Source organism: Mandrillus leucophaeus, unplaced genomic scaffold, assembly GCF_000951045.1.
Source record: "Mandrillus leucophaeus isolate KB7577 unplaced genomic scaffold, Mleu.le_1.0 Scaffold349, whole genome shotgun sequence".
NCBI lineage: Eukaryota > Metazoa > Chordata > Mammalia > Primates > Cercopithecidae > Mandrillus > Mandrillus leucophaeus.
In genome coordinates, this window is record NW_012103687.1 from 1,703,673 (window position 1) to 1,716,651 (window position 12,979).

Sequence of the window (12,979 nt, forward strand, 5' to 3'; positions counted from 1 at the left end):
ACACCTGTAATCTCAACACTTTGGGAGGCCTAGGCGGGTAGATCACCTGAAGGTCAGGAGTTTGAGACCAGCCTGGCCAATGTGGCGAAACCCCATTTCTACTAAAAATACAAAAAAATAGCCATGCGTGGGGATGCATGCCTGTAATCCCAGCTGCTCAGGAGGCTGAGGCAGGAGAATTGTTTGAACCCAGGAGGCGGAGATTTGCAGTGAGCCAAGATTGTGCCATTGCACTCCAAAAAAAAGACCTGAAGGACCTGGTGCAGATACTTTGGGGGTCCCCTTTGGGATTCTATGACTAGAGAGGAGGGTGCAGACCACCCCCATGATGAGCTCAGAGGCCGCTCTGGCCTGCTCAGCCACAAGGACCATAAGAACCAGTAGAGAGGACATGCAGAAATACCTCCCCAATTCGTGCCTGGACCCTAGGAGTCATGCTGGGCCCCAGTCTTTTCACTCCTCCCTTACACTGGGAGGAAGGACAGCACCTTTGTGCAAATGTGTTCCTGGTGCTGCTTCCTCTAGTGCCACTGGCAAACTGGCGGTGTGAAGCTGGACGGAGGAGTGTCACTGCCTCACAGGGAGATTGCACAGCTCAGAGATTGCACAACTCACACTTCATCACAGTCCCTCCCCCTCCCTTGGATCTCCTGGAAGCGGGGATCCCATAGAAACTTCCCTAACTGTTGGACTTCCTCAGTTTTCCTGTTTTTCCATGGTTTATGTGAAGCTTATCAGCCCTTTCTAACACTTAGATTGTTTGATAGGCAGGGAAATGAAGATCTATCTAAACTCCTCACGTAAGGGCTACCAATTCCTGCCTGCCTGAAACTGAGCAGGTCCTTCCCCAGAAAGAGTCAAGGACTTACAAGACTAAAAATGAAAATGATGGTGAATTTTAGATTTTCTGTGAAGGCTATTTGAGGTAATGAATGAGAACTGCTGCCGCCTTTGCTATGCCCAGTAGGTGCTTGATAATTAGAGACATTGACAGTGACCTTTATTACTAATCTCAGTCTTCCGTGGCTGATGAGTAAAGATGATTGCCTGGGAATTAAAGGAAATGTAGAACCAATTGTAGTTTAACCCAATTTTCACAAAGGCCGTTTGGTGTTGAGGGTGAAAAGTAGGAGAAAATAGTCTCCAGAGAGAGAACTGAAATGGAAAACACCCTTCAACAAATTACAGCCTCCTTAGGCAGGCCAGAGCAAACAAAGCCAGGCCCCAAGACGTTCCAGCTGGACACTTGCCAGTAGAATATAAGCATTGTGGGGACGTCACAGTGCATGAGGCAGAGAATGGCCTGGAGAATTCTTTGGGTGGAGAGGTTCTGAAACTTCAAAAGTACCAATGGGTGATCAGGCCCAGGATAGGAATCATCCCTAAGCAGATCCTTAAATGCCAAATGTAACTTCAATTTTTGAGAGAGAAAATGTATTTGTGCACCGTGCCTAGCATGCAAAGGGGGAAAAATAGAGTCTTAATTGATGGACCTGATTGCATCTCGATGACCAGAATCTCTGTGCCTGAGAAGCTTAGGGTCAATAAAGAGTCAGCTGTTTTCTTGAAGTGTGGAGACATTAGTAATACTTAGGAAGGGACTGACCATTGGAGATTATGTTTGGGGTAAAGGCCTGACCTGCTGCTTGTGAACAGCCCCGGTGTGGAAGAGGGCACCTAACTATAAAGAGAAAGTCTTCTGAGAACTTCCTTAATGGCAGGGATGTGTACTTTTGGCCCTTGTTTATTTCTCTCCCTGGCTCCAAGATTCCTAAGAAACCACAGGGTCTTTCAGACTTGAAAACGTTGCTGTCCTAGGTTTGGTCACCAACATTACCCTCCATCCCACCTCTCCAGCCCACATTCCTAGGTTTCATCTCATCAAGGCTGTTTGCCAAGAGGATCCTGACTTTCTGGCAGAAAATACCCTTTCCCTCTAGGGAGGGAGGAAAATTGAACTCCCTCCCTGTCCCAGTGATTACCTTGGCTTTACTAGAACTATCTTTTGTCTTCCTTAGCCATTCCCCTTTTTAATTTCTCTACTCCATCCAGGCCAAAGTCTTTCAATTCCACCCCCCAAAAGAATATCTGTCTTTGTGGTAATCCACTCAGTCCCATTACAAATGCCCAGCCTTACTTCTGACTAACTCCTAGTTGTAGTGTAATTTTGACCCAGCTTCCTTCAGGACAGCCTTGACCTTCAAAGTTTGGAAGACCAGCCACCCCTCTATTGTACCTCCCTTTCTCCCTGAATAGGCATGTGATTTGCTGTGTTAAGGAACATGGAGTATAAGTGACAATTTGATACTTGGGGATTGTTTGGGAGTGGGGAGGGGTAATGACATGATGCTCTTCATAAAGCTATCTTAACTGGAGTATTTGGGTAATTTTGATGTGGCCAAAAATTCCCCCAACAGTTACACTTTCTGGGTGGTTTTGTTCACTTTTTCTTTCCGTTTTGTAAATCGACATCCCATTCAATCAGTTGAACCTGAAGTAAGTAAAAAACCCCACCAGGATTGACTGGCTGGAAATCCAGGAATGTAATTAGATTTGGCTCTCCCATTGGCAGCGTGGAGTTGAAAGGGAAGGATGCCCAGAAAGGCCAATAATAGCTTCTGAGGTGCTAGAGGAGGGACCCAGAGGCCTTGAAGTCAATGTTGTGGTCCTCTCAGAGGTCTGGGCAGATGGCTTCTGCACCACACCTGGGTCTGATGGGTCAGGAACCTCAGGCTATGGCCACTGCCACCTTCCCACTGTCAGCCCAGGGTCTCCATGGGCCATGAGGGCCAGTGCTGCCTAGATGATTTTCCTTTTTCTTTCCTTACAAAGGAACAAGCTTTGCTTTTGCCTCTAAACGTAGTTTTGCCTTAATCCCAAACATTTTTCTTTGGTTATTGGATTATTTCTTAATGGATACACAATAATCGTATATATTTGTAGGGTACATGTGAAATTTTAGTTGATGCATATATAGTGTGTAATCGAATTATGGTAATTAGTATAGCCATTACCTGGAACATTTATTATTTATATTGAATCCCAAACATTTTGATTTCTGCCATTTTGTATATGTTTAAAAAAATTTCTTAAACAGCTTTTTTGGAAAATAAAAGATATCTAATTAGTTGGAATTTTACTTTATTACAATTTAGATAGTATGTGGCAAGCAATTATAATTTGCATCATTTATGATTCTTTAACTTTTTAGTGATTTACTAGTAAGGCTTTTTTTAACTAAAAAGTTAAAAAATATTCCATAGATTTTTTCTTTTTTTTTTTTTTTGTCAGATGCTTTGGAATTAAAGACATTTTCTTTTTTCTTTTTCCTTTTTTTTTTTTTTTAAATAGAGATGAGGTCTCGTTGTGTTGCCCAGGCTGGTCTTGAACTCCTGGGCTCAAGCCATTATCCCACCTTGGCCTCCCAAAGTGCTGGGATTACAGACATGAGCCACTGTGCTGGAGGGTGGAGGCTTTTTCAAGACATCTAGTATACAAGATGGTAACTGTAGTTCATAATGTATTGTATACATGAAAATTGCTAAGAGTACATTTTAAGTGTTCTCACCACACATACGTGAGATTATACATATGTTAATTAGCTTAAGGCACCCATTCTACAATGTATACATACTTCAAAGCATCATATTGTACACCATAAATATACACAATTTTTATTTCTCCATTTTAAAACTAATGTTTTGGGGAAAAAGAACCAGGCTTTGTTTTACTGTGAATTGTTTGCTCCCTTGATTTCCATGTCAAAGTAATAACTCTCAATATATGTAAAAGAGACACACTTAAAATACATGTCTCAGAATGGTTTTTTTTTGTTTTGTTTTAATTTTACTTCCAATTGCTGTGTAATACTGTTGGGCTGCTTCTGTAGTTTCTCATTTAAAATTTTTTAGTGAAATATAATGGCACCCACTGTGCATTGTGTGTGTGTCCCTAATCTTTCCCATCTGGCTTGTTGGAGCAGAGAAGGATGCTGTTCTGGGCTGCGTGACACTCCCGTTTGAATTGTCTTTGAGTGATCATCAGAAGCTTTTTCCCGGAATGAGTAGGCTCAGCTCTCAGGCTCCTTAGTTCTCACTTCCCAGGGGAACTAGAATTAAATAGAGTAGTGGGTAGATACAGGATGGGGCCAGTGGCCATCCTGTTTCCTCCTCTACACTTGATGAGATGCTCATCCTGATGCCAGCAGAGCTGTGGCTTTGTGGCCACCGAGTGCAGAATGGAATCAGGATAAACTGAGAACTCCCCTGCTGTTGCTAGCACAGTGACTTTGGCCCTGAGTTGGTCCCTCAGAAGGGCGAGGAAAAGATAGAGTTGCTTATGCTTGGGCTGAAAGGGATGCTTTGTTCCCTGTATGTTTCCTCAGGGTTCCATTCAGAGCCGATACATCAGCATGAGCGTGTGGACAAGCCCACGGAGACTTGTGGAGCTGGCGGGGCAGAGCCTGCTGAAGGATGAGGCCCTGGCCATCGCCGCCCTGGAGTTGCTGCCCAGGGAGCTCTTCCCGCCACTCTTCACAGCAGCCTTTGACGGGAGACATAGCCAGACCCTGAAGGCAATGGTGCAGGCCTGGCCCTTCACCTGCCTCCCTTTGGGAGTGCTGATGAAGGGACAACAGCTTCACCCGGAGACCTTCAAGGCTGTGCTTGATGGACTTGATGTGCTGCTTACCCAGGAGGTTCGCCCCAGGTAAGGGTGATCTAGCAGCTTCATGTGGGGCCCTGGGAACCTGAGTAGGATGCAGCCGGGGTCAGGGGGCGTGAAGCACCTAAGGCTGGGCCGGAGGCTCTGATGGTGCCAACAAGGAAGTTCAGGGCGGCCTTGGGGGCCACTGCAGGGGTCACTCTTGGAATGGGCTTCTGGACATGGGGCGCTGATTAAAATGCAGGTGTCTGAAGGAACATGCACCTGCTTCCTCCTGGTGGGGCAGGAGGTGGGGACCAGGAAGGACCCCAGGATCCTAGTGGGAAAGGGAGCAACTGATGCCTTTCTGATGTATGGAGTGAAAGTGCAGATCTAAGGCAGTTGTCTGGTTGGTTCTTACCCACATTATGAGACTCATGGTCTTATCTTGAGTTGATTTTAAAGCATCTCAGCTATTAACGTGTTTTTCCCCACAGGAGGTGGAAACTTGAAGTGCTGGATTTACGGAAGAACTCTCATCAGGACTTCTGGACTGTATGGTCTGGAAACAGGGCCAGTCTCTACTCATTTCCAGAGCCAGAAGCAGCTCAGCCCATGAGAAAGAAGCGAAAAGTAGATGGTTTGAGCACAGAGGCAGAGCAGCCCTTCACTCCAATAGAGGTGCTCGTAGACCTGTCCCTCAAGGAAGGTGCCTGTGATGAGTTGTTCTCTTACCTCATGGAGAAAGTGAAGCGACAGAAAAATGTGCTACACCTGTGCTGTAAGAAGCTGAAGATTTTTGCAATGCCCATGCAGAGTATCAAGATGATCCTGAAAATGGTACAGCTGGACTCTATTGAAGATTTGGAAGTGACTTGTACCTGGAAGCTACCCACCTTGGCAAAATTTTCTCCCTACCTGGGCCAGATGATTAATCTGCGTAGACTCCTCCTCTCCCACATCCATGCATCTTCCTCCATTTCCCCGGAGAAGGAAGAGGAGTATATCGCCCATTTCACCTCTCAGTTCCTCAGTCTGCAGTGCCTCCAGGCTCTCTATGTGGACTCTTTATTTTTCCTTAGAGGCCGCCTGGATCAGTTGCTCAGGTAAGGGGTGGTGAGGTTTCTCTGCAGACCAGAGCAAGCCCTTCTTTATTGTAGTAAACAATAAAGGACATCTAGCATGTGCCAGCCACTGATAATGCAAGAGTGAGCAAGTCACTACCAGTTAACATGTCTTGTTCACCACTCTGTCCCCAAGCATGATATCACGTAACTACTACTCATTAGGGTTAGAGATACACATTAGGATAGATGCTATTAACAGTGACTCCTTGTTAGAAAACTCTGTAATGGGAGGTTGGGGTCTGGCGAGGGTGCCTTTAGGCATTCTTTCTTAGGAAGTGATGCCTAAGATGACCAAAAATAAGCAAGGAGGGCATTGAAGAAGGGAAAGCCCGTCAAAGGTGAGATTTGAAATTGTAAACTGTGTACTCACCAGCTTCTCAACATGAGCTGTTCCCTCTAAACCTGACTCAAATTTCCTGTCTGTAAAGTGTGATTTAGAACTCAAGGTAATAGGTGGGAAATGCAAGATTCTGGAGATGTGGGAGAAGGAACAAGAGTGAGGAATTGCAAAAATTGATAGGTGGTTTGCTTATGATGCGGTGATCTAAGGTAGCCCTGCAGCCTGGGAACCCCCTTTGGATGTTGGTGACCCTGCCCAAGTTTGTCCTCTATGACGACTCCCCAGTAGCTTCATCAGGCACAGAGATACAGGTGACTGGGGCCCAGGCAGTGGCAGAGGAAGCCTGAGTTGAAAAAGTATTTTCGGTTTTATCTTCAAATACTAAAATTCACTGATGCCCTTCCTTGCTTGAGACATCAAATCAGGCTCTCTCAATTCAGTTCATGCTCACACCACCTAAGAGGTCTGTGTTGGACCCTGCCTCACAGGTCAGCCAAGAGAGTGTTTGAGATCTCTGTTTACTTGACCCACTTGTGCAGCAAATAATGGAGAAAGGACTGCACCTGAACTTGTACTCCCTTGAATGCTCCTTTACAACATGGCATCCTGGGGGTTAACCATCATCAGGAAGACTTTGGGTTTCAGTGAAACAGGCCTCTCTCCAGTCTCCCCACCCCACTACCACCATTCCCCAGCACTAACTGCTTTGTCTGTTTGCAGGCACGTGATGAATCCCTTGGAAACCCTCTCAGTAACTAACTGCCGGCTTTCGGAAGGCGATGTGATGCATCTGTCCCAGAGCCCCAACGTCAGTCAGCTGAGTGTCCTGAGTCTAAGTGGGGTCATGCTGACCGATGTAAGTCCCGAGCCCCTCCAAGCTCTGCTGGAGAGAGCCTCTGCCACCCTCCAGGACCTGGACTTTGATGAGTGTGGGATCATGGATGATCAGCTCCTTGTCCTCCTGCCTTCCCTGAGCCACTGCTCCCAGCTTACGACCTTAAGCTTCTGCGGGAATCCCATCTCCATATCTGTCCTGGAGAACCTCCTGCACCACCTCATCGGGCTGAGCAATCTGACCCACGTGCTGTATCCTGTCCCCCTGGAGAGTTATGAGGACGTCCATGGTACCCTCCACCTGGGGAGACTTGCCTATCTGCACGCCAGGCTCAGGGAGTTGCTGTGCGAATTGGGGCGGCCCAGCATGGTCTGGCTTAGTGCCAATCCCTGTCCTCACTGTGGGGACAGAACCTTCTATGACCCAGAGCCCATCCTGTGCCCCTGTTTCATGCCTAACTAGCTGGGTGCACATATCAAATGCTTCATTCTGCATACTTGGACACTGAAGCCCAGGATGTGCATGCATCTTGAAGCGTAAAAGCAGCCACAGTTTCAGACAAATGTTCAGTGTGAGGGAGGGAAAAAAGGGGAAGTTGGGGGTAGGCAGATGTTGAGTTAACGGGATCTTTTGGGAGATGCATCCTATACAGTTAGAAATAGAATCTGAATTTCTAAAGGGGGATTCTGGCTTGGGAAGTACATGTAGAAGTTAATCCCTATGTAGACTGTTGTAAAGAAACTGTTGTAAAGAGACTGTTGAAAATAAAGAGAAGCAATGTGAAGCATCTGGTGTCTTCTAGTATATGAATCTCCTTTCCCCGTTAAACCTCAGGAAATCTCCAGGTGCTGGTTAAGACACTGCTCATCCATGGTACTTACACCTTTAGGCTGGACAAGGTCCCGGCCCCCAGATATCATGGCACCATTAATCTCTTTGAGGCATCAGTTATCTCCTTGCTTATTTCTTTGGTATTCAAAGGGTCAGAGCATGCAAGGTGCATCCTCAGGGCTGTAACATACTAAGGAAGGGGCCAATAATGACCACCACTGAGTGAAGGGTTCTTCACAGGAGCCCTCACTACTAAACCCCCTGAGACCCTGGACTCAGTCCTCCCTAATTTCCAGTGCACTCATAAGCCTCCATCCCCGGCCTGTGGCTGTGCCAGTATTGGGCTTGACTATGTACAAGTCAGACCCCCAGTACTGGGAGGGGATGTCCAGTACTGCACTTGAGGTGGAGCCTCTGGGCCTCACCAACCCATCCCATCAGGTCCAGCCCCTTTTTGAATTTAATTGTGACCCGTTTAAAACATCTAAATTCCTTTTGGCAAAACACTAAGATCATATTTATTTAGTATTTGTACCCACATTAAAAATAAGACTTCATCTTGTGGTCCTATCAGAAAATTACTTCTTCAGCGTAAGAGTCTCCCCATCAATGAGGTAGTAAGCTGAATCTCAGCCAGTGAGATGCCCTGGATTTGGGGTTCCAATAGTGAACAAACTCAGGGCAGGTGCTAGGGAGCACTTAGGGGAAGTAGATGAATGAATGTCAGATTTGGGAGTTGGGAGTAGGTGGAGGCCACCCTATAGAACAATCTATCCAAAAGGATGGGAGATGTCATACTGTGCAGGTGGACTCTACAGTCCCTGGGCAGTCAGCCTACTTGCCTGCCACTGCTTCCATGCTAGTGTGTCCTGCCCTTAGGCTGTGTCACCTCCCTCACTGTACAGCTTTTCAAAGAAGCACCTGGGAATAAGGTCACACACCAAGGCCCAGGGGCAGGCTCTATCTGCATGTAGCTGTGAGTGCCAGCACTCCCAGTCCTGCCTGTTCTGAGGCCTCTGTCTTGGTGATAACTACCCATGATACTGCTGGCATTGCAGACTGTCAGCAATTTCCTATCTTGTGACACACATCAGCTGGGCCCTTCAACCTTTTTCCTTCTGTTCCCATCCTCAAGCCTCCTACCCTAAGCTCTATAAGAAACAAACTGGTTGGGCGCAGTGGCTCACACCTGTAATCCCAGCACTTTGGGAAGCCGAGGCAGGTGAATCACCTGAGGTCAGGAGTTCAAGACCAGCCTGGCCAACGTGGTGAAACCCTGTCTCTACTAAAAATACAAAAATTAGCCGGGTGTGGTGGCAGGTGCCTGTATTTCCAACTACTCAGGAGGCTGAGACAGGAAAATCGCTTAAACCCGGGAGGCAGAAGTTGCAGTGAGCCAAGATCACGCCACTCTACTCCAGAGCAAGACTCTGTCTCTATTTTAAAAAAAAGAAATAGGCCCATCAGCTTGTGGGCACATTTTGCCGTATTTTAAAAGCTCTCCTTCTTTCTCTCTTTTTAGAGATAGGGTCCCACTCTGTCACCCAGGCTGGAGTGTAGTGGCATGATCACGGCTCACTGCAGCCTCAACCTCCCAGGCTCAAGTGATCCTCCTTTCTCAGCCTCCCAAGTAGCTGGGACCACAGGCACACGCCACCATGCATGGCTATGTTTTTATTTTTTCTAGAGATGGGGATCCTTCCTATGTTGTACAGACTAGTCTTGAAGTCCTGGGTCCCAAAGTGCTGGGATTACAGGTATGAGCCATTGTACTCCAGCCTTGGCGACAGAGACCCCACCTCAAAAAAAAAAAGAGAGATTAATAATACGTACCTTGGAATATCACAGTGAGGTTCACTTGAGCTAATTTTTTATGTAAAGCACACATTAGAATGTGTAGAACATGGATGGTCCAGCACAGGATAATGGTTATTAGCTGCCTGCTGCAAGTAAAGAAAGAAAAATGCTGCATCTTGCTTCTGAAGCAGGATTCCTGACAGTAGGGACATTATTTGACCTGGAGATCTCATTTGAGAGATGAATCTGGAAAACTTTTTTCAGACTTTGGAATCGAAATATTCATAAAGTAGCTGGGTGTGGTGGCACACACCTGTAGTCCTAGTAACTTGGGAGACTGAAGAAGGAGGATCACCTAAACTCAGGACAAGGCTGCAGTGAGCTGTGATCATACCAGTGCACTCTAGCCTTGGCAACAGAGCAAGACCCTGTCTAAAAATCAAAGGCCAGGCACAGTAGCTCACACCTGTAATCCTAGCATTTTGGGAAGCCAAGGCAAGAGGATCAATGGAGTCTGGGAGTTCGAGACCAGGCTGGGCAACATAGCAAGACCGCCCGTCTCTATGAAAAAACTTTTGAATGAGCTGAGCATGTCGGCGTGCACCCATAGTCCCAGCTACTCAGGAGGCTGAGGCATGAGGATCACTTGAATCCAGGAGTTCAAGGTTGCAGTGAGTTTCGATCATGCTACTACACTCTAGCCTGGGTAACAGAGTGAGCTATCTCAAAAAAAGAAAAATAAATGGCTCATGCTTGTAATCCCAGCATTTTGGGAGGCTGAGGCAGCAGGATCACTTGAGGCCAGGAGTTTGAGACCAGCTTGGCCAACGTGGTGAAACATTGTCGTTACCAAAAAACACAAAAATTAGCTGGGTATGGTGGTACACGCCTATAATCCCAGCTACTGGGGAGGTTGAGGCAGGAAAATCACCAGAATCCGGGAGGCAGAGGTTGCAGTGAGCTATGATTATGCTACTGCAAAAGTCCGTCTCCAAACAAAATATTTGAAGTGGCATGGTGGCATGGTACTAATTGATGAGTTTTTTATAAGTTGAGTTTGGCTGGAGAGAGACCTCATCTCATTGGTAAGAGTAGCCATGCAAGGGAAAAGGGGAGGTGGTGGCTACCTAAGGTAGGGGAGTCATGTATATGAAGACCCAAGGAAGGGGTGTCCAGATGGTAGGCAGTTAGGAAGTAAGCAGGGGGAGTAAGGTACACACAGTAGGTTTCTGGGTATTGACATTTATGTTAGAGACACCCCATCTCTTTGGCAGACGGGCAGATTGGACTTATGGCATCTGGGCAATATGGATTTGAGAGGGAAGAATCTAAATATAAAAGAAATAGAGTGAGGTCAAAGACACTCCCAGGGAATCATCCAGAAGCAGAAAAGAGACAGAAAGAGGGCCTGAGGCTTGGGCAGAAAGGATAACCGTCTTAGGAAACGGAGTCAGGGAAAACCCAACAATTTCTAAATGCCAGAAAGGACGGCTGACTTGACCCAAAATTCAGATCAGTATGAGGAAACTAGATTAATCCTGCTCCTACTACTATTACTAACGGGACGTATCCAATGGGGTTCTGAGCGAAATAGCCCAGATTCTGCATCTGACATAAAGTCATTGTTAGAGATATATTTTCTTTGCTTTGCTTTTCAAATTTTTGTAGAGACGGGTTCTCATTTTGTTGCCCAGGCAGGTGTCAAACTCCTGAGCTCAGGTGATCCACCTGCCTTGGCCTCCTAAAGTGCTTGGATCACAGGCATGAGCCACCATGCCTGGCAAAGACACATTTTCATCTTCTGTAAAATTTCATATCTAACTGGCCATCTTGTGTCTTGAAACTGAAGAGAAATTGGCCAAGCAAAGGGAGGTCTCACAGGCTGAGCTGAATTTGGATTTGGATTCATGCACTGCACTGGAGACAGCAGAACATCAGTGTGAGGAGTCGTCAACCCTTGGGTTACTGCAGAAAGGTGTGGGTCCAGGCACCTAAGAGGGCTGCGTGGCTACAGAGAGATTATCTCAAGAAGAGGAAGAGGAAGAACAAAAGATGAGGTGACCTACTTTTAGACACAAGCAAAATTTAATAGAACGTGAAGAGGCAAGACTTCAGCAGGCTGGAGAACAAAGCTGTTGCCCTCGGAATATTATTGGACGTTTTCTTCGATGAATCTCCTTCCAATCCAAAGAAATGTGAGACAGGGACATAGATCCTTTAGTCTTTCTGGAAGTAAACTGCAGATTGTGGAAAAGCAGCTTGTCACCCCTGTGATAATTATGAAGGTGCCAGAGGTGGGTGGCTGTGATGTGCCAGCGCCCAGTGGATCCTGCATCTGTCAGACCTCTGGAGATTCCCACTTCCATGGTCCCAACAAGTAAATGCACAGCTTTATTCTAGTCAATGGGCTATTTGATGGTTTGAAGAGATGGCTCTATATTTTTATCATTTTACTCCTGGGCGAAGACCCATAAGCTCCACTTGCTTCTTTCTTTCTCCTAGGTCAGCTCCACCAATGTTTTAGTTGAGGGATAGAGAAGTGTTTCCACTCAATTCCTTGACAGGACCAAAATGCATCAAGACAGAGATGAAATCTGATATACATGTCATTGTTATTGCCTGTCAAATCTTCCTGCTCATGGAGTAAGGAGCCCAGGCTATGCAGTTAGGTTCCTGTCTACAGAGTGGATAATAACCTATGGGAAGTAGAAAGATGGGTCAGGGTAGGAAGGTGTGCTGGTTTGGTCATTTACACAATAACAAATATATACAGGCTTATTAGCCGTTAGCCAGATAGACAAAGGTTTACTAATTTTTTTTTTTGTTTGTTTGTTTTTGAGACGGAGTCTCACTCTGTCGCCCAGGCTGGAGTGCAGTGTCGTGATCTCAGCTGACTGCAACCTCTGCCTCCCAGGTTCAAGCGATTCTCCTGCCTCAGCCTCCCAAGTAGCTGGAATTAAACGCACGTGCCACCACGCCCGGCTAATTTTTGTATTTGTAGTAGAGATGGGGTTTCACCACGTTGGCCAGGCTGGTCTTGAACTCCTGACCTCAGGTGATCTGCCTGCCTCAGCCTCCCAAAGTACCGGGATTACAGGCATTAGCCACCGCGCCTGGCCAGTTTATTAACATTTTATATGGTCAGATGCAGTGGCTCATGCCTATAATTCCCAAACTTTGGGAGGCTGAGGCTGGAGGACCACTTGAGGCTAGGAGTTTGAGACCAGCCTGTACTACATAACAAGACTATGTCTCTACAAAAAATTTAAAAATTTAACCAGTGCTCACCTATAGTCCTGGCTACTCAGAAGGCTGTGGTGGGAGGAATTCTTGGGCCCAGGAGTTCAAGGCTGCAGTGAGCTGATTGTGCCACTGCACTCCAGCCTAGGCGACAGAGCAAGACCCTAT

General features: G+C 46.5%; 1 protein-coding gene and 1 gene segment (V, D, J or C); one reads left to right on the forward strand and one right to left on the reverse strand.

The window, feature by feature from the left end:
• LOC105546080 (melanoma antigen preferentially expressed in tumors) overlaps positions 1-7,529 on the forward strand; it is a 9,848-nt gene extending 2,319 nt beyond the window's left edge. Inside the window, exons 2-4 of the mRNA XM_011989183.1 lie at positions 4,385-4,707; positions 5,139-5,747; positions 6,829-7,529. Coding sequence (XP_011844573.1) covers positions 4,412-4,707; positions 5,139-5,747; positions 6,829-7,405 — 1,482 coding nt within the window. The 5' untranslated portion in view covers positions 4,385-4,411 and the 3' untranslated portion in view covers positions 7,406-7,529. The remainder of the gene's footprint in view (positions 1-4,384; positions 4,708-5,138; positions 5,748-6,828) is intronic.
• LOC105546086 overlaps positions 1-12,979 on the reverse strand; it is a 619,418-nt gene that overhangs the window by 413,887 nt on the left and 192,552 nt on the right.